Genomic DNA, 20,057 nt, shown 5'->3' with positions numbered 1-20,057 from the left:
CTCCATGCTGAGAGGAATCAGAGTCCAAATCTGGACTACAGCCTTGACAGCACCGTAACACTTGTTTACCCAGGAGACTTCCAGAAATCAGTAACCTGGTCCCTGACTCAGAGGGAAACACAGGCTTTTTTCCTGTGGTACTGTGTGAATCCACCCTTTTGCCCACCTCAAATTATCGCTTCAGACCACTTCTGAAACAAACCTTCTCTCACAGGATCCTAAATTCTGCCATAAAACCTTTCTGCTACATCCCCTGGATTGTGGAAAAAAGCAGGCTGTCTGAAAAAACAGGACCCTGGGCATCCCACCAGACCTTTTCTTTACCTGGCGACTCTCTGCGAAGTTGATGAGGAAGATGGGCCTCACAATCCTTGACCATCGGATGCTCCTCACACCATACAGCCTGAGGACCCCATATATGGCCAGGTCTGCCAGGGATAGCTGTGGGAGAAAGAAGGAAAGCTCCCAGAAGTAATGCTGGAATGTGTCTAGACAGTGAAGTGTTTGTTGATAGAGGAGAGGTGACACATGACAGGTTTGTGAGATCTGGTTGTTTTGGCCATGGCTCGTGTATGCCAGGTCTGGGATCCCAGGAAAGCAACATGAGGGGGAAAAAAACCCCACCTCCCCTGGGCCCAACTCACCAGGACTGCCACCATGATGCAGATGTTCTTGGTGTCCTTCCAGAACACGTTGTGCAGGGTGACTTTGGCAAAGTGTGTCAGCCGGCCGAGGAACACCAGAAGGCACAGCACCTCCAGCACGGACGTGGCCTGCAGAGAGAGCAGGGCTCAGACAGCACAACCAGGAGCAGCAATATCCCTTTTTGCACAATTGAAAACAGGCAGAACAATATTTTCAGGCTTCCTTTTGCAGAATTCCCTGCCACAGGCAGGTTAAAGCCAGCAAGTCCGTGTTTGCTTAGGATTCAAGGAGTACATCTTTCACAATCACGCTGGTGCAGGACAAAGATAAAGGCTGCAGAAAAGTCTGGCCTAAAGTAAAACTTGGCTTCTGGTTTCATGCATGAGGACTGGACTTGAGTCCCAGAAAAGGCCGGAATTGGTCTCTGAGATGGAGAACAGCAACATGACTTGGACCACAGTCACATGGGCCATTACTGGTGGCCACAATGGTCCTGCAGTCCCTGACCAGCTCCTGTGCCTTTTCTGTCCCCATTTCAAACAGATCACAGAATTATAAAGTCACAGAATCACTTGGGTTGAAGGGGACCATAAAGATGATCCTATTCCACACCTTGCCATGGGCAGGGACACCTTCCACTACCCCAGGTTGCTCCAAGCCCTGTCCAATCTGGCCTGGAACACTTCCAGGGATGGGGCAGCCAAAGCTTCTCTGGCAAACCTGTGCCAGGGCTTCACCACCCTCACAGGGGACAATTTATTTCCAATCTATTTCCAGTCTCCCATCTAATCCTGCCCTCTTGCAGTGGGAAGCCATTCCCTCTTGTCCTGGCACTCCAGGCCCTTGGAAACAGTCTTTCTCCATCTTTTTTGTTGGCCATTTAAAGTACTGGAAGAGCCAATTAGGTCACTCTGAAGCTTCTCCAGACTGAACAACCCAAATTATCTCAGCTTTTCCTCACAGCAGAGCTGTTCCACCCCTCTGATCAACTTGGTGACCTCCTCTGGACTCACTCCAACTTTCCATGTCCTTCCTGTGCTGGTCCTGACCTAGAGCAGGACTCCAGGTGGGGTCTCACCAGAGCAGAGGATCAAAGATACCACAAAAACATCACTATCCACTGTCTCTCTCTGACAACCACTCTGAAGCAAGAAGCCCTTGCTGGCTCCAGCAGCTGCATTTGCTGCTCCTACACCACAAACTCACCAGGAAGGGGAGCGGGTACACAGCAGGTTCCTCAAAGAGGGCAAGGGACAGGTTGAGGAAGATGAAGAAGTAGGTGGCTGTTCGCATCATCCAGTGGTTGTAGAGGTGATAGAGCCTGGGGGAAGAAGGCACAACACCATAAATAAAGGCTACAGGGCACATCCCCAGGGCATCACCAAACCTGTACTGGAAGAACAGCACTTGCTGTCCCAAACAAACATTTTTGCCAGCAAGGAGTTTGGCAATTTGTTTCCAAATCAGTCTCAGAGCTGATGGATGCTATACTGCCTTTCAGAGCAGGGTTAAATAACAGAATATTTATTATAGTCAACAAAAAATATCAGTTCTGCCATTCCAGCACCTTCCACACAGCTGAGGGCTGACCAAGCCTTCCACACTCTTCATTGCCCCAGAGGCTTCGAAAACTTTATGTTAGTTTTATTTTCTCCCCTCCAGCAAACCACAACTTGTTAATGTCATTTCCTATCCTCAACATCCATATGTGCTCAGTCCCGTTTTAAGCATTTTAGCTTAAGTCCAGTTTTTGGCACCCCACCCACCCACTCCTCTTAGCACGCCCGACTTTTCCTGGCTGTTGCTGTTTGGCCACGGATGCGGTGGCTCTCCACAGGTGTGGTCGGGATGGGGGGCGCATCCCTCCTTACCTGACAGCCTCCGGAGAGGTCTTAAAAGGAATATTCCTGTTGTACTGCGCGTCGGAGACAAACGCCGCTGCCAGCAGGAGATCCTGGCGAAAACACAAGACGACAGCATGTGAGGAGCTGCGGGGGAACTCCGCGGAGTCACTGGGGGGAGGGAGAAGGGGGCGAGGGTGCCTCGGGGAGCCGCGGGGCTCGGCGCTACCTGCGCTGCCGCCTCGGCCATGGCGCGGGCGGACGCGGCGCCTCCCCGGCCCCGCCGCCTTTAACGGGGCCGGTCCCGCCCCCGCGGCGGCGGAAGCGGGAGGCGGCGCCGGGCCGGGGCTCGGAGCGGGGCCGGGATGGTGCTGGAGGAGCTGCGGCCGCGGGTGGTGCGCTGGGCGCTGCTGGCCGCCTTCGCCGCCGGGGTGGCGGTGGGCTGGCAGGCGGGCCGGGCGCGCCGCCGCTTCCTGCGCTGGCGGCAGCGATACCTCCAGCGCCGCCTCGCCGCCGCGCAGGAGAAGCTGGAAGCGGCCTGAGCGCCGGCATGGCCTGGCAGCGGGCTCCGGGCGGCTCCTCCGGTGGATTCGGCTCATCCGGAGCTCCGGTGGGCGCTGCCTGAGCGGCTGGGAACGGGTGAAGCGCTGCTGGGGAAGGACAGCATCCCTGGGATGGCAGGGTTGCCGGCTGGACAGCATCCGTGGAATAGCGGGAAGGACATTATCCTTGGAATAGCAGTGCTGCCAGAGAGGACAGCATCCGTAGAATAGCAGGACTTCTCTTCCTCCCTTCGCAAAGCAAGATCCCAAACTGTGTCAGACTGACCCAAGAAAGAACTGAGGGTATGCAAGCAGCGTTCCCAAGCCTGGAATGGACTGCTCAGGGAGGTTTGGAGTCCCCGACCCCGGAGGTGTCCAAGGAGCAACTGGCCGTGGCGCTCAGTGCTCTGGGCTGGGTGACAAGGTGGGGATCGGTCACGGGTTGCACTCGATGATCTCGGAGGTCTTTTCTAAGCTCAGCGATTCCATGATTCTCGGATTTCCATATCTCAAAAGGTTGTCTGCACTTGTCCAGCTCTAAGCCCGCTGCTCTGCCCTTGCCAGGAAGCGCTGCCAACACAATAAACTAGCAAAAGTCATCGCATGGGGCTCCTAGGTATTTATTTCTGGAATAAATGTGAAAACGTGCCTTATGGGCACATGTAACAAGTCCCATTATGGGTGTGCATGGGGACAACTAAGTGGTGAAAGAGCTCATGCATTGGCTGGGCGAATGAACAAGTGAAATAAAGGAGTAAGAATTCCTCCTGGCACTTTGAATAAGGAATTGGGAAGGTAGCTGTAGCAAATTCCTTCTTCCCATTGCTAGAGAATGCCGGGAGAAGGAGCGCTGGGGGATTCATTGCAGGCTGCTGCTTTTCAGAGGTATTATGGAGTTCTCAGATCCATGGGGGAGAAAAAGCGCTGCCAAGAGCCTCTTAAGGCTTGGTCTTGATCTTGGACCTCCTTCCCAAACTGAGGACTGGGTGGTCTCCAGAGGTGCCTTCCAACCCCGCCTATTCTGTGATTCCGTGGCTGGGATCACAAAACGCCATCGTTTGTCCCCAGACAGGCGCCGCCGGCTCTCTTGGGGGTGCGAGAGATCTTTCCGAGCTCGGGGCTGCCGGGGCCGGCGGTGGGGCACGGAGCGCTGCCGGCCCCGCCCCGGGCCCGTCATCCGGCGGCGCCGGGGCTGTCCCGTTGCCCGGTGACGATGTCGGAGCGGCGGGCACGGGGGCCGCTGCAGCGGGTGCAGCGCCGGAGCCGGGAGCTGCGGGCGCAGGTACCGGGGATGTACCGGGGATGTACCTGGGTTGTACCGGGGCCGGTCCCGGGGATGTACCCGGGTTGTACCGGGGCCGGTGCCGGTGCCATACCGGTGTCTCGCCCCCCGGCCCTGACCGCCCCGTCCCCTGTTGCAGGTGGAGGCGCTGCGGGCGGAGAGCGCGGCCGCAGCCCCCGGGCAGCGGGAGGCCCTTCGGCTGAGGTGAGGGGATCCCGACCCCCATCCCTCGAACCCCATCCCGAGCCCCTTCCCGACCCCCATCCCGAACCCCACCCCTCCATCCCGGCGCCCCGGGCGCTGCCTCCACCCTCCCCTCCGGTACCCTCAGCAGTGTTCGCTCCCTCCATGCCTTTTCTCTCCCGATCATACAGCGTTCTCCCTGCCCTTCCCTCTCCTGCTGTCCAGGCTCGCTCTTTCCCAGCCCTCTGGGGCTGAGAACGGTCTGGAGAAGGGAAGGCTGATGGGGGATCTCACCAATCCATATAGATATCTCCAAGGCAGGTGCCAGGAGGATGGTGCCAGGCTCTTTCCAGTGTTCCCAGCAACAGGATGAGGAGCAATGGCCATAAAGTAAAACACAAATCCACTTCAACATGAGGGTGGCAGAGAGCTGGAAGAGCTGCCCAGGGAGGGTGTGGAGTGTCCCTCTCTGGAGACATCCCAAACCCACCTGGATGCATTCCTGTGTCACCTGCTCTGGGTGATCCTGCCTGAGCAGTGGGGTTGGACTGGATGAGCTCCAGAGGTCCATTCCAGTCCCAGCTATTCTGGGATTCTGGCAAATGCTGCTGTTTGGGCTTGGGATTCTCAGCCTGAAGGGACAGCACCTAAAATGACACCTTTCAGCCAGCAGGTGTGGTTTGGGTCAGAATTTTAAGAAAATACCATCTGCCTGTCTTACTCTCAATGCAGATGTACACAGCTGAAGGAATTGGTGGAGGAGAATACAAACACACTCCACGCTTTGAAAAAAGTAAGTATGGAAATTAATTTGTGGTTTTCTCCAAAATTCACCATGGAAAGTGTTTAAAGAAAATCAATATTCCATTTTAGATGCCTCAGGACAAGGGCAGTGCCCAGCACTGCACAATCCCTGCTTTTCATCTCTCCAATTTATATTTTTTAATATCCATTTATATAATTTAAAACTCAGTTTAATGCTTGATTTTGTCCCAGTCCCAGGTGAAAACTTAACAGAGAATTTCACCTTGGCAGAGTGAAAGGGTAAGAAAATTGTTACTAAAGGGAGTGACAGCAGCCCAGGAAGGGTAAAACTTGTAAGGCATGTCTGGAAAACTTAATTTATGAAGGGACTTTGATTCTTGGAGCAATTTATTGGGGAACTTTGATTCTTTGGGGCATTTGTTGGGTTCTCTGTCAGGCTGATGAGCCTGCGCCGGTGGGGAATTACAGCCAGAGGAAGGAAGAGGAAGAAAAGCTCTTGCTGAGACTCTCCCAGCAGCTGCAGAAACTCCTTCTTGTCTTGGATCAGGACAATGTGACAAAGAGTTATCCAGGGTGAGTAGCTTAAAGATACAAATGCAACTGGTTTTTTAAAGGGTGGCTGGAATGGACCTTGAAAAATCATCATCTCACCCTCTTGATTAGCTGAAAAATAACAGAAGGATGAAAATAGACGTGCTGAGGAGAGAAGCAATTTATGACTTGCTGGGATTTTCTCAGGGTGCTGGATAAGGGCTGGAATATAAGGTTTGGAGGAGTTTCTTCAGGACAGAGAGCAAAACAGTGGAATGGAAAAGCTGTATCTGAGTAATGTCCTTGAAGAGGCTTGACAGCATTTCAGAGAGTTTGGTGGGAATGATACTAAAAAATAGTTTGATTTGTTTTGGGTAGGGGTGAGGAGCACCAGAAAGGCCCTCATGCACAAGAGGGAAATGAAGAAGAGGAGGAGAGTGAAGATGAAGAAAGTGAGGAGGAAGACACTGAAGAAGAAGAAGAAGAAGAAGAAGAAGATGAGGAGAAGTTGTTGGATGATCCAAATGTTAGAGAATGTGTTGCTGTTGGGAACTTTGATGCCCAGCAGGAAGGGGATCTCACATTTGTGGTAAGTATCTCTCTGTAAAGGGTTTTTGCTGCAGATCACTCTGAGTTAAGCAGTAACTATAATGGAATCCTGTGCTTTTGGGATTCAGCCAGCTGTGGGATTTGGGGAGAAATTTGAGTTAGGTCCTTTTTCATTTAAATATTTGCTTGGGTTTTTTTTGTCTCTGTCTCTTCCTCCAATGCCAAAGAAAGGTGAAATCCTGCTCATACATGACAAGAAGGAGGATGGCTGGTGGGTAGCTGAAAATTCCAAGGGGGAGAGAGGCCTCGTTCCCAGGACCTACCTTGCGGTGGGTGTGCTGCAACCTTCTCCCTTTTATCCAGATTAATGATCTCTAATTAATGATCTGGTCACAATGCCAGGAGTTGTTTGGAAATAACTCCATGTTTTTGTCCATGAGGCTGGAGATATCCATCAAAAGCAGCATTTCTGTGCCTTGGGAAGTTGAAGTTGTGGCAGAGAAGTTTCTTGAATATCAAAGTCAGAATCTTTGTCACTTAAAGGTCTACTCTGAAGACTCCAAGCTGCTGTGGATTGATTTGAGGTTTTATAATTCATCTGAAATTGGAGTCTATCTAAACAATTTTCTGCATCATAGAGAGAAAATCTCCTTTTCTAAACTTACTTAATTTATTCTAAACTTATGTTAATATGGGCTGTGGTTGGAGAAGGCATTTTAAAGAACAGAACTGGGAAGAAATCAAGCCTTTTGCCATTTTACATGTGAATTCCAGGTTCCTAAGGAAGAAGAAGAAAGCCAGGAGGAGTCAGAAGAACACATAGAAGTGGTGGATGAAACAGCAGATGGAACTGAAATTAAAAAAAGGTAAATGGAATGCCTCAGATGTGGTTGTGAAGCTGCTGCTGTTTGGAAACAGAGCAATATTTAGTGGCTAAATTTTTGTTCACGTGAGGATTTGCTCTAAATCCCTTTATTTTCTTCCAGAACAGATTCCCACTGGAGTGCTGTCCGAGCCATTGTAGAGGTAGGTGCCCCTCTTACAGGCCAGCTTCACCTGCCATAATCTTCATTATTTTGTAGAAAAGCTGTGCCTTTTCCCAAACACTGTGCCTCATACCAAAGACCATTGTTCTTCATTAACATCTGTGGTTTGGGAGTTTTTGGTAGCAAGAAATGTCACAAAAATGCTTCAGAAGAGGTGATTGATGCCTCAAGTTGTGGTTCTGAACAGAGCTGTAAATCAGGATGAAATTTGCTGTTAAATAGAAGGACCAGTAACATCCTTTTTCCTTTGTTTTCCTAGAATGACACCGTGGAGGTACTGACCACCACAGGGGCAGTTCCTGCAGGGTTCCGCCCATCCCTGCTGTTCCAGCTCTTGGAGGAAGGTAGGGATCTCACCTGGCAGGATTCTCAGATCTCCGAGGTGGCTTTCTCATCCTGTCACCAGCCTGTTGGACCCCAATCCATACTGCTCAATTTTAATTTTTTGGCTAACTGGCTATATTTGACCCATAAAAAATGTATAAAAGATTTTTTCCTATAAATTTTAATTTATTAATGTGAAATCTTGACAAATTTCCTCATGATTTCAAAGAGTTTTCTCTTTGGAAGTTCGTTCCTGTTGACTTTGCTGGAAATTATTTTTTTGTTTTTTTTGTTTTATTTTAATCTTCCCTTCTCTTAGAAAAGGTCTTTTCTAGTCTCTTCACCAAATATATTAAGATATCTCATGTTTTGTTAGTCTTTCTGTTTAAAGCTGTTTATTCTCTTTTAAAATTAAGTTATTGTGTTTTTGAGATGAAGGACTTCAGAACACTCACAAAGAGTAGACAGTGCTCATGGCAGATAATTCCATAGTTTTGTTTAGTCAAATGTTCAACTGGACATGAATTTTGGGCGTTGTCCTTTTTGGCACTGTAAAGATAATTTGAAAAATGAAGAGTTTTTAAATTTACTCTTGTTGTAGGTGAAGAGTTTCGAGCAAGTTACTATTTGCAACCCAAGCTGACTCCATCCCAGCTGGCCTTCAAAGACTTGGTGTGGAACTCTGAGAGAAATACTGTGAGTATTGCTGCTGAGGGGGACACAAACTTTATTTGCCTTTTGGCTGGTGATTATGTCTTAATTTGCACCATTTCAGGTGCAAATATTTCTTCTGCTGGGATCTTCTGTCTGTCTCCCTAAAACATCCCTGGTGCAGAGCTAAAGGCTTGTGAAGAAACCCTGCTGCTACCTCTGCACTGGGTTTGTGGTTGGAGAATAACCTCAGCCCATAAACACAAAATGAGACCACGTGCAGAGGGGTCTGTAGGCTTAATCCTCCTCCTGCTGTGTTTCAGATCCACCCTAGGCCCACCAGAGTGTCCCTGATTGTCACTTTATGCAGCTGCAAGATGATCCCTCTCCCTGGGAGCGGCGTGCGCGTCCTCAGCCGGCACGTCCGGCTCTGCCTCTTCGATGGCAGCCGGGTAAGGAACGTGTCTGCTTCCCAAAAAAGGGACTGCAGGAGGTTTGGAGCTTCCAGCATCCTTCAGGTTCTGCTTCCTCTCCATGTCACTCAGAGACACACACACCCTCCCTCCCAGGCTGCCTAATTTATGCCCAGATGAGTCTGGTTTGAGCCCACTCGCCCAGAAGAACAGAACTGAATGCCAGAACAGGCCAGACTGCATTGATGGGCATTGGGCATGGCCAGGCAAGCACACTCAGCCCTGCTTCCCACCCAAGGTACTCCACAAGGCACTTGGACCCCTCCCTTTTTCTGCCTTTGGTTTCTCCCCCTCTGCTTTCCTCTAAGGTGCAGCCCCAAAATGCCCCAGAGCAGTGTGAGGTGAGCCAGGGAGCTGCTCCTGACTCAGGGTGACGGTCACACCCAGCCCCTGGGGCTCTGGGCTGTGCTGGGTGGCCCTGGGAGGGGCTGGGGTGGGAGCTCCATTTCTCTGAGTCCCTAATTTCGGGTCCCCCACCTGCCATTGTGCCTCCTGGCTCCTTTGTGTTCCTGGCAATGAGTGTTTCCTGGGCTGATCTGTCCCCTGGGATGGGCCTGGGAGCAGCTGGGGCAGGGGCAGATTGCTCCACGTGCCTTTGATCCTCTGTTCTTTGTGTGTGTGCAGAGCAGCTTTTGGTAAAAACACAACCCTGATTATCCAGCAGTTTTCTTCCAGTTGTCTTGGTTGTGTGCAGTGTTGGATCCATCTGGGATAACCCTGCATTTTCTGAAAGGGGCTTTCCAGAAAAACTGACCTTAGCTTTTTTCCCCACTTTAGGTGCTGAGTAACATTCACACAGTGAGAGCCACGTGGCTTCCTAAGAATCCTCAAACTTGGACCTTTTCTCCAAGGGTAGGTGACACAGCCCCTGGCTCTTTACAGCTTTTTCCTTCAGTGTCACTGAAGTGTTCCTTGGTGGCACAGCTGTGCTCCAAGGAAAGACAATAAGAGAAGAAGGTTTTGACTGGAATTGGTTCTCTCCTCATTTTTACATGCAGTGGGATTGGGTCTGAGATCTTGTGTTGAGTCAGGGATGTGCTTGATGGCCTTTAAAAATCAAGATTTTTTTTTTTTATATGTATATTAACTTTTTTTTTTCTCCTCCCTCTCTCTGTATCAGGTGATGGGCATCTTACCCAGCTTGCTTGATGGTGACTGTTTTGTCAGATCCAGCTCCCTGTCTTCAGACATTGGGATCTTGTTTGAGCTTGGCATCACGTACAAGTGCAATGTGAGTGTGGGGAGGTGCAGTGGAAATTGCTCCAAGGGCAGGTTTGTAGAGGGAACCAGCTGTTCCCAGTTAGAGAAGTGGACTAGAGAATATCTCTCAGTAGAGAACAGGATTAGAGAATAGGATTACTTGGAAGGAGCCTACAGGAAAGATGGAGAGAGACTTTTCACAAGCTCATGGTGTGATAGGACAAGGGGGGATGACTTCCCACTATCAGAGGGCAGGGATAGATGGGATATTGGGAAGGAATTCTCTCTGAGGGTGGGAAGGCTCTGGCACTGGCTGCCTAGAGAAGCTGTGGCTGCCTCTGGATCTCTAGAAGTGTCCAAAGCCAGGTTGGGCAGGGCTTGGAGCAGCCTGGGATAGTGGAAGATGTCCCTGCCCATGGCAAGGGGTGAAACAAGATGATCCTTAAAATTCCTTCCAACACAAACCATTCTGGGATTCTCTAATGGGAGAATATTCCTAATTAGAGAATAAAAATCCCTCTGACTCATGGACATGAGTGTCCCTGTGCCAACACTGAAATAACTTGTGCCAAAGATCCCATGCCATGGGATCACAATGGACTAGTTCTCCCTTCACTCCTGCAGTTTTCCATCTCTGTGATTTATTTCAGACTAATGTCCTGTACAGTTGGAAAACTAAAGCTTTAACTGTTTCAGCAGCATGGACAGTGGTTTCCAGCTCCAGTTTACACAGATAGAGCCTGTCCATCTGGGATATGCTGCTGGAAAGCACAACAGGTAGTAAGACAATAGATGGCAAAGCCAGAAATCGACCCTCAGAGAAGGCAGATTGTGATTTTTGAACACACAAGGGTGAAAGAGGAAAAGGGGATAACTCCAACAGTTTTCATGTGGTTACTGTTATTAATTGTGGTTCAGTCACTCACTCTGGGTCAGCTGCTCAAATTTACATTTCTCTTTTTTTTCTAGTCAACAGGTGAAAGAGGAGAGCTGAGCTGTGGCTGGGCCTTTCTGAAGCTTTTCACTTCCAGTGGGATTCCTATTCCTTCCAAGTGGGTTTTTTGCCTTTCCCTGCTCTCCCAGTATTTACACACAGATGAGTACACATCTGTTTGAGACTGAGAGTAAAGCTCCTCTTTCATACTCACACACTGCTGGGGCAGGGGGCATCCAGCCCAGTCCTTTGGGATTCTGGCTCTTCTTTGCTGCATTATCCCTTTCCCAGGTGAAAACTGGGAGACTGGTCCCCAAGACCTGGAGTCAGGCTGTTGTGAATGAATCTCTAACTGCTCTTGGAGTATAAATTTTGATTTATGATTAGTGGATCCAGTCATCTGAAAGAATAATGAAGTGTGTATGTTTTTATGTTATTAAATGTAGGAAAACTTTCTGTTTATTGACAGAAATAATTCATTGTAGCTCAGACTTTCAAGACTTGTTTTTGCCAAATATTGGTAGACATATATATATATTGTGTATATGTATTCTGAATTTATCTGGGTTACAGCTCAAAAAAAAAATAGCCACAGGACACCTCTACTGTTCTAGAACTCAATCTCTTCTAAGTCTTGTTTTTTAAATATTGTTCTCCTCTTTCATTAAGTAAGCATGGTATTACAGATTAAATTTCATGCTTTTTTCAACAGTGACTTACTCTTGGCAGAACTGGGGTTACATTATTCTTTAACAAATTCTAAATATGAAAGATTTTAATTGTTGGTGATTCCTCAAAACCATTGTAGCGAAACAATTGCTAAATTCCATACAAGAAAAATATTTGGGCTGTGGAAAAGAAAGAATGCTGTTAATGGCTTTTAATATAATTGACCTCCCAGTACAATTAAATTCCAAAAATAGTTGAATTCCCAATGTCATATGGGCTTCAAATTTATCTTTACTGACAGGATGCACGAGCTGGTCCTGAGTGGTGGAACTCCCTATGAGAGAGGCGTTGAGGTTGACCCATCAATATCGAGGAGAGGTGTGGTTTCTTTTCAATATAATGTAAACATAATGATGTGATTAATGCTGCATCTCCTTCACAACAGTCCCCACAGCCTGGTTTGGGTTTGTCTGTTCTATTTTTGCATGCATTTCATTATTTATCTGCCTTTGCCTTGGCTGTGGGGAGCTGGGTGCTACCAGGCTAACTAAACTCGAAAGAGTTCTCAACCCACTGAAATGCCCATTTTTGGGATATAATTGTCACTGTTGTTTCAAGCTGACTGTGTGAATCTGGGCTGTCTGTTCCTGCAGCAGGCTCTGGGGTTTTTCAGCAGCTTTTGAGCCTCAGGAAGCAGCCTGTGCTTCTGGTGAAAGTGAAGTCACCGAGTGTGCACTCAAAAGACATCCTGAAGTGAGTCCTTGTGCTCCCATAAACTGAAAAAGTATTCCAGATAGCCTAGAGAAATCTGCAGTGTTTGCAATGAACACCTCAACTGCTGTCCCTTATTTTCCCAACAGTTTTCTCCCTGAAACATTAGTCGGGGGCATGTGCTACATCCATCTCCTGGTGTTTTATCGGCAAATCCTTGGAGATGCCCTCCTGAAGGACAGGATGAGCATGCAAAGCACAGGTAAGCACTGGAGAAAGATCAGCTTCATCCAGGGAATGACTCTTGCCAGGTCTCCCTTTGGTAAGAGATGTTTTTGACACTCAGGCTAAAAGTTATCCTCTTTATTTTTAGTTTTTAATTATTATTTACTTACTGGCAGTAGGGAGAGACAGAAGTTGGAGAATTCTGGATTTAGAACTCAGTGTCTTGCCCTGATTATTCAACAGAACTAATGATAGTTCATAGCCTTCTCCATTTTAAAACCAACTGGAAATAACAAAAAACGACATTTCTTAACTGTACTACATATGAATTTATATAGGTGAGAACTGCCACACTTACCTGATTTGATCTGCATAATTTAGGACAGTAGATCAGGCTGACAACCTCTCCTGGAGTTAAATTGCATCTCTCTGGATTCAGACTTCATGTGAAGTCATTGCAAGGCTTTATCCCAGGAGTTGTTCTGGTAGCTGTGCAATTAAAGAAGATTTCTGTTATTTCAAAATCCACCATTACTTTAGGAACAGACAACTGGAAATGTCTGTTCTCCTTCCCAGAAGTCATCAGTCCTGGCTCTCTTCCCCAAAATGTTTGGGCATTAGTAAATCCTTCATGTTTACCAAACTTACCATCAGCTTCAAGGTGAAGGGCCAAGTGTACATTCAATATTTGAAATCACATGATAAAGAAAACACTTCAGCCAAAATCTTGCTCTCCGTCACTTGGAATCTTATCCACAATCTCATTAATTAAAATAATCACAGGAGCAGAGTGATTTCTCATGGAAGTGACCCAAAAAGCACCAGGACACCAGTGCAGTGGGATATGTGCTCCATTGGGAAAATTCACTGTGCACTTGGTGCCTGGTTCTCCTAAAATGCCACACCAGGCTGAGGTAGAACCCAAGGGTGTTTATCCATAACATCCAAACTAAGCAGCACAATTACAGCTGTGTATAAAAAAGGCAGGTGCAGAAATGAGGGAAAACACCTCAGGCAGGTAAATCAGGAATGCTCATGTTTGCTGGTGTTCCCAATAAACAGCGCTGGGGTTTGTGTGTCCCCTCTCCTGGTTTAACTGTCTCTCAGCCACTGAGAACTGGCTGCAGTCAGAGCAGGTTTCAGGGAGTTCTCCTACCTTCCCTGCTCTGGAGAACTGTCACAGCTCATTTTCCATTTGGAATTATCTGACAGAAGGGGATGTGCTGAATACCTGGATGTGCCAATACTTTGAAAACTGATTCTTCCTTAGCTTTGAGTGTGTTTGTTTTCTGTTTCAGACTTAATCTGTAATCCTGTTCTAGCAACTTTCCCTCAACTCCTGGATCAACCAGACCTGATGGATGCACTTCGGGTATGTTACCTTGTCAGGATTTCCAGGCAAAATTTGGGCTTTTGTTTTTGGTCCTGGGAGAAAAGTTCTCCAGCCTTGCTCTGATTTTACATTTCATTTCAGAGTGCCTGGGCAGAGAAAGAAAGAACATTGAAGAGAATTGAGAAGGTAACAAACTACAGGTTTTTCTTTCCATGTATTCAGGGTAATTCCAACTATCTGCTCCCTGCCAGTGCAATTGCTGCTTAGCTTTTCCTCTCACCATACGTCTGTTTAGAAAATAGAGATATGTAAATGCAGTTCTTAACATTTCTCACCCAGATTTATAACAGTAAACCAGGAGCAGGAGGAAAATGAAATTAACTTGTAACTTTTTATTCCAGTGTCGTGAGGGGGGAACCTGTTACAGGTTGGTACCCAGTGGCTCCCTGTCATGATGTGCTTCCAACAGTCAGCTGGTAAAAGCTTTCCATGGATACAAAAAGGGGCTGTGTGTGCCCACAAAATCATCTTCCCTCCTCCAAACTCTGAGCTTCAGTCCTCCCACAATCTGCCTGAGTAAAGGCCCCATAAATTCCTGAGATCTCCCTACCCCAGAGAGTTGTAATCCATGTTTTGGCACAGAGACAGCTGGAGAATTTACCTGGTTGTCCCCAGGCTCACCCAGACCTTGTCCTATATCCTGTCCCCTGGACAGAGAGCAGCTGCAGGAACTGAATGAGGAAGCCATTGCCTCTATTGCTGGATTTCCTGGAAGCAGCAGTGGGATATTTAATTCCTGTGCATGCTCCTGAATTGATGCACAAGGATGGCTCCTGTTTACGCAGAACAAACTTACGCTGAGTCAGAGCAGCTTTTTCAGGGCCATTCATCCAAAAGGAGAGCAGATCTGCTCACGGAATTGGCACCTCCCCGGGATCTCAGAACCATCCAGTTCTACCTGACTGGCGTGTGCCACTCCCAGGGGAGGATTGCTGCCTGCTGAAGGCTCACCCCTCGTGTGGTTCCCTGAGGCTGAGCTGTGAAACGCTCCCTGCCAGGCACAGCGCTCCTGGGCTAGGACACTCTGGACTTGGATCTTTCTCATGTGTTTGATAATTGACCAGGCTGATCCTTTGTCTGTAGGTTTCCAGACTGATCTTCACAGGGGAGCACACAGGTCACACCATGCACAAAGAGTGGGACAGCAGTGCCCAGGGGCAGCCTCAGCTCTGGCTCCAAGGAGTGGGATCAGAGCCACGCTCCGCCTAGGACAGCAGGGAGATGAGAGGAGTTTGGGTTTCCAGGGCAGGGAGGATGTGGCACTGCTTTTAAGAAATATAAATACCCCCCAGCAAAGGGCTCTCAGTGCCTGGAGTTTGTGGGAAGGCTGGCAGAGTTCAGGTTTGTGGATATGCTGGAGGCTTATCCAAAATAAAGGATGCATGTTTAGGAAGGTCAAATCTCTTCCCTTTGTTTTTCTGGGAACTGGGAGTGAGTTGTGTGGGTTTCTCCCCATGTACAATACTTTGGAAAAGTGCTTGGCAACACCATGTGTTTGCACTGCGGTATTTTCAAACACTCTTCTCTGCAGAGAGATCAAGAATTCCTGAAGTCTGCGTTTGTCCTGGTGTACCACGACTCTGTGTTCCCTCTTCTCTGCTCCACGTCCCTCCCCAGCTACAGATGGGCTGAGGAAGAGGTGGAATTGTCTCGCTGGAAGGTGATCCAGGACTTCCTGAAAAGGAGCCAGGAGAAGGACGGTGCCCTGGAGTACCTGCTGTCATCAGAAAACACCCACAGAGCCTTTGATATCTCAGAGCTAGCCTATGATTTCTTAGGAGAAGTGAGGGAAAACAATCCTGGAGAATGAACAATTCAGGCTCTCTAAGGATGTGGTATCAATAAAATTAAGTTATTACCAAAGAGATTGTGTAGGAGCTGAATTGTAATGGATATTTTAGCACAATTAAGATTTTGAGAGAGATTAAAATTATTTTATCTGTTTATCTACTGGAAATTGTATTTTAAATTTTTTACTTTGCAGCGTTAAACAAGGCTCTGGTTGCCTGTTACTACCTGTTGTAGCCATGTCAGATGTCATATTTTGCCAAAGCTGAGGTAGCCCTTTTTTCCTCTCCTGCAGCTTCCAATTAACTTCCAGTGTTGTTTTAATCAGGGTGAACAAAAGACTCTTTGTCCCAGTCCCCCAGCAGCCTGGGAGCGGGGAAGGGAAGGAGCAGTGATCTTTAAGAATGCTGCTGAGCAAGGACAGCCAGCTTAGGGGAAGAATCTTCTCTTGCCCAACCAATGACCAACAGGTTGCTCCTTTTTTAGACTGTTTGCCTGTTCCTCTCCCCTACTCAGGAGAAGGCTGGGTTCCTCCCAGGAATGTACCTGACCCAACACAAACAGCAGCTGGTGGGAATCCTGGGAATGCTGTGTTTCCCCAGGATTATTTCCTCTGCTGACCCCTGAGCACCTTGTGACCACAGGCTCTCTGTGCTGCCCATTCCCAGGGGGAAGTGATCCCCCTTCCACTTTCTCTTTAGTGCTGGAGCATCTGGATGCTTCCTGCAGGGTGATGGGGACATTGCCACCGAGTCACACCTGGATTTAAGCCCAGGCCAGGCTCAGTTTTGTCTGGTGAGATTTGAAACAAGACTTTTGAAAACCTCCACTACACGGAGCCAAAAACCAGCTCCCACTGGAGTATCTGTAAACTGGAACCTCCAGAAATACCACAGGACACTTCCTCCAGCCTAGGAAGCGCTCAGAGACACGGATTTGATCTTTGCTCTGTGTTGTGCAAGAGCTTGGCATAGAAGCCAAGTTCCTGGGGCATCACCTGTCTCGCCTAGCAGAGCTGGGATAGCTCACTGGGACAGTGTCTTCCTCCTGCTGCAGCCCATTGCCCTGGTTAATGGGGTCATTCTGTCCTCTCTGAGCCACCAGGCAGAAGTGCCACCCCCAGCCTTTCATCCTGATCTGGGCGTTCTGGGGCCAGGCAAAGTGCACTGGATGAGACAGCAAGTGCTGCCCGAATCCAAACTGCATTTGCCAGGAGGCAGAAATTCCTGTAGCTCCCTTTCAAACCTTCCTAGGCACTCGGGAGCACATTGCCAAACCCTCCTGGTGTGTTTGTAAAATTTACCTGCTAGTTTCTGAAGGCTGGATGTGCCTGGAGGGTGTGGAGGGGTCTGACGTGACCGCGGAGCAGAAACCTGAACAGAAAGGGGAGGAGGCAACAGCAGTGGAAGCAATTTCAGGATTGGAAGCGTGCCAAGGACCTGTTTGCAGGAAACATTTCTGCGCCGGCAAGGTGTAGGAAGTTTTTTTCCTTCCCCCTTCAGTTAATGACCTTGCATTGGTGCCCGGCAGGGCCGGGGTCCCGCTGTGCCCCATCGCGGCTGGCAGCGGGATGCACAAAGCCGCCGCAGCCTCGGGCGGTGCCAGGGCTCGTGGGGTCGGGACAGCGGCGCGGTGCCAGCCCGGGCCGGTTCCTGTGCTTACGTCCCGCGGGCGTGTCCCTTAAATCCCGCACGGGAGCGACACGGGGCAGGCAAGCGCCAGCGGAGCCGAGCGGAGCGCTGTCAGCGGGGGAGAGATGGCCTCGGTGGGTCCCTCCACAACCTCCACGCAGCCCGCCCTGCCCTCCGGACCCGCCGTCTTCAAAACCATCCCCTACGCCTTCATCCTGCCGGAGATCGTGAGTATGCCTCGCTCCGCTGCCTCGAGGAGCCCACTCCTGGCTAAAATCCCCCGAAGCCACCCTGAAGGCGTCGTGACTGGGAAGTGACAGCTTGTCTTTGAGCTTACGCTGAACGCACAAAGTATTGCTGAAGGGGTTTTTAGGAGCAGCTTGAGGACAAGGTACACTCGGCTCCATCCCAGCCTGTGCGAGGGTCACCGGCTGCCGCGGGGCTGGGAGAGGCTGAAGAGTGCTGGCTCATCCAGGGCAGACTAGCAGCTCTGGTTACCACGAAGCAGCTCTCCGTAGAAATGGCTGGAAAATCAAGGCAATTTTGCTCTCTGTATCAAGTCGTCGCAGGGGTAGAAGGCAATTGGGAGCCTGGTAATGTGTGATGACATTCCATGATTCTTTCAATTGCTTCTGGGTCCAGAGGGCATCCAGTGGGACCGGCCAAGATTGCAGCTGGTGTACTTTGTCGTGGCGCACGGGGCTGGCAGCTCACACACCCTGTGCTCCACAGGCACAATTCCTGCCCGTGGTGGCGGGCTCAGCTCCCTGCTGCAATTCCAGGGGTTTCACCCACTGCAACTGGGATGGCACAGGGCAGCACAGGCTCATCCCAATGACTTTGCAGGCTTTTTGTGCTCAGCAAATATTTTGGGTGGATCCAGAGTGAGCAACTTGCTCCAGGCTGGTGCGTGGAGCTGAGAGGAGACTTCCTTGTGCTGTGATCCCAAGCCTTGGAGATTAACGAGCAGGCAGGGCTGGGTTGAGGCAACTGCTCACTTTTCTCAGATAAAAGCACATTTTCTGGCTTCTCCACCAAATCCCTCGGGGTGAGACATTTCCTTGTGTGCAAGGCGGCAGCAAACCCTTCCCTTTCGTGTGAACACTCATTTCCCATGAGTTTTCAGGGAAACCGGTGCCAACTTGCTTCCTTGCTTCCCAGAGCACCAGGATGCTCTGGGACAGATCCAGGGGTTCCGCTGGCTGCTGCAGCTGGCCTGGGAGGGAGGCAGGCAAGGAGGGAACTGGGGAGGAAAAGAGCTTTTCCTCATCCCACACTCACCAGCGGCGCCTGTTTGTCCCCGGCAGGTCTGCGGGACCTGGGTGTGGATCCTCGTCGCTGCTACCTCCGTCTCCTTGCCGCTGCTGCAGGGATGGGTGATGTACGTGTCCCTCACCTCCTGCCTCATCTCCCTGCTGCTCCTCTTAAGCTACCTCCTCGGCTTCCACAGGAACAGTGAGAACTGGAAAGTGCTGGTAAGGAGGGGATGGAACACGGGCAGACGTTGGCAGCAGCAATGTGGGTGCAGGACCACCATGGCTGGTGACCCATCAACCCTTTCCTCCTTTTGCCTCGACTGGAAAGTCCAGGGGAGCTCTGCTGTGAAACCACTGCCTGGGAGGGTTTGATCCCAGGCCTATCTAGGCACCTGTCCCCCTTGGGGGCACTCACAGGTGCCTTGTTTTGCAGGACAGTTTGTACCATGGCGCCACGGCCATTCTGTACATGAGCGCCGCTGTCCTGCAGGCCAACGCCACCATCAACTCTGAGTTCGGCGTCAACGCGCCCCTCAACTACCAACTCAACAGCGCTGCATCGGTGAGTCCAGAGCACCCTGCCGGGCTGCAGGATACACACTCACCCCTGCAAGGGCAGCAGCACCTGCTAAAGCCACAGCAGAGCCACCCCAAGTGCCAACAGGGCACAGCTTCAGCTCCTTGGCTCTGTGGGTCGTGCAGCTGGCGATGGCTTCTCAGGGTGCACCAGGTCACAGACAGCCTGACGTGGCTGGATGCTGGGAGAAGCTGAGGCTTTGCCTCTCCTTTGAGGCTGGAGGAAGCTCTGTGCTGGGAGGCTTCAGGGGATTTGACTCTGCCAGCTGACCCTTCCTCTTCCTCTTGTGCAGTTCTTCGCCTTCCTCACGGCCTTCCTGTACATCCTCCACGCCTTCAGCATCTACTACCAGTGATCCTGGCAGCACCAGTTTCACCTTGACAGGATGAGGGCTTTCCCAGTGTGAGAGACCCTGCTGTTGTCCCAAGGTGTGCCTGCTCCAGCCCAGTCACCAGGCCTCAGGAACAGCAAGTCCTTTTGCATCTCATCACAGGAGGGATTTTGCTGGGAAACGTTGGTGTGCCTGTGGGACATTTCCTGCCTTACCTGGGGAAGGGACTTGCAAGGGGAGGGAGTGGGTGCAGGCCCCAAGCCTCCAATACTGACATTCTGCCAAATATTGACAACCATGGGAAGAGAAAAAAAGAAAAAAAATCACTGTTCCTTCAGCAAACAATCTCCTATCTTATGTAATTTGCCTTTCTCCAGTTCAACTCCATCCCTCCCCAACACAAGTTCATAACATTGATACAAGATTGTGTTCCTTGACTTTCAGATGGTTTCATTTGGTAAATGCTGTATTTGGAATAAAGTGTCAAGGGGCAGATTTTGACTACTCTGT

The 20,057-nt window shown here is 49.7% G+C and overlaps 4 protein-coding genes and 1 long non-coding RNA gene across 12 annotated transcripts in view; 3 read left to right on the top strand and 2 right to left on the bottom strand.

The window, feature by feature from the left end:
• LOC103819260 (two pore calcium channel protein 1-like) overlaps window positions 1-2,851 on the bottom strand; it is an 11,690-nt gene extending 8,839 nt beyond the window's left edge. For both annotated transcript variants that reach the window (XR_007777355.1, XM_050973056.1), the window contains exons 1-5: window positions 2,716-2,851; window positions 2,517-2,599; window positions 1,852-1,966; window positions 645-773; window positions 325-441 (exon numbers count right to left, since the gene is read on the bottom strand). Coding sequence is in view for 1 of the 2 variants with exons in the window: in XM_050973056.1 (XP_050829013.1) it covers window positions 325-441; window positions 645-773; window positions 1,852-1,966; window positions 2,517-2,599; window positions 2,716-2,736 (465 nt within the window). In the remaining variant the exon portion in view is untranslated. The remainder of the gene's footprint in view (window positions 1-324; window positions 442-644; window positions 774-1,851; window positions 1,967-2,516; window positions 2,600-2,715) is intronic.
• On the top strand, window positions 2,792-3,627 carry MTLN (mitoregulin). The gene has a single exon (XM_050973057.1). The coding sequence runs from the start codon at window positions 2,852-2,854 to the stop codon at window positions 3,026-3,028; it is 177 nt and encodes a 58-aa protein (XP_050829014.1). The 5' UTR covers window positions 2,792-2,851; the 3' UTR covers window positions 3,029-3,627.
• On the top strand, window positions 3,312-15,915 carry NPHP1 (nephrocystin 1). 5 transcript variants are annotated; one of them, XM_050973055.1, is made up of 22 exons: window positions 3,413-3,452; window positions 3,545-3,644; window positions 4,097-4,310; window positions 4,450-4,514; window positions 5,226-5,286; window positions 5,695-5,831; window positions 6,168-6,378; window positions 6,566-6,667; window positions 7,113-7,204; window positions 7,325-7,364; window positions 7,644-7,728; window positions 8,310-8,404; window positions 8,683-8,811; window positions 9,610-9,684; window positions 9,953-10,063; window positions 11,002-11,084; window positions 11,937-12,013; window positions 12,289-12,388; window positions 12,496-12,608; window positions 13,870-13,943; window positions 14,046-14,090; window positions 15,496-15,915. In XM_050973055.1, the coding sequence occupies exons 3-22, from the start codon at window positions 4,242-4,244 to the stop codon at window positions 15,772-15,774; spliced, it is 2,043 nt and encodes a 680-aa protein (XP_050829012.1). In that variant the 5' UTR covers window positions 3,413-3,452; window positions 3,545-3,644; window positions 4,097-4,241; the 3' UTR covers window positions 15,775-15,915. The 5 variants fall into 5 exon arrangements, with proteins under 5 accessions (XP_050829008.1, XP_050829010.1, XP_018773504.3 ...); XM_050973051.1 differs by lacking the exon at window positions 3,545-3,644 and having other exon boundaries at window positions 3,312-3,452; XM_050973053.1 differs by lacking the exon at window positions 3,545-3,644 and having other exon boundaries at window positions 3,312-3,452; window positions 14,306-15,638.
• LOC127059467 (uncharacterized) lies at window positions 7,371-17,188 on the bottom strand. 3 transcript variants are annotated; one of them, XR_007777358.1, is made up of 5 exons: window positions 17,056-17,188; window positions 13,953-14,050; window positions 12,930-13,060; window positions 11,181-11,366; window positions 7,371-7,573 (listed from the first exon to the last, which is right to left on the bottom strand). It is a non-coding gene; the product is annotated as an uncharacterized LOC127059467 (long non-coding RNA). The 3 variants fall into 3 exon arrangements; XR_007777357.1 differs by lacking the exon at window positions 7,371-7,573 and adding an exon at window positions 7,745-8,257; XR_007777356.1 differs by lacking the exon at window positions 7,371-7,573 and having other exon boundaries at window positions 11,091-11,366.
• MALL (mal, T cell differentiation protein like) lies at window positions 17,188-20,048 on the top strand. Its single transcript, XM_009093736.4, has 4 exons — window positions 17,188-17,610; window positions 18,691-18,858; window positions 19,073-19,201; window positions 19,509-20,048. The coding sequence occupies exons 1-4, from the start codon at window positions 17,509-17,511 to the stop codon at window positions 19,569-19,571; spliced, it is 462 nt and encodes a 153-aa protein (XP_009091984.2). The 5' UTR covers window positions 17,188-17,508; the 3' UTR covers window positions 19,572-20,048.
• The last annotated feature ends 9 nt before the right edge of the window (window positions 20,049-20,057 follow it).

Source organism: Serinus canaria, chromosome 3, assembly GCF_022539315.1.
Source record: "Serinus canaria isolate serCan28SL12 chromosome 3, serCan2020, whole genome shotgun sequence".
Taxonomy (NCBI): Eukaryota; Metazoa; Chordata; class Aves; order Passeriformes; family Fringillidae; genus Serinus; species Serinus canaria.
This window is presented reverse-complemented; position numbering and strand designations above follow the sequence as displayed.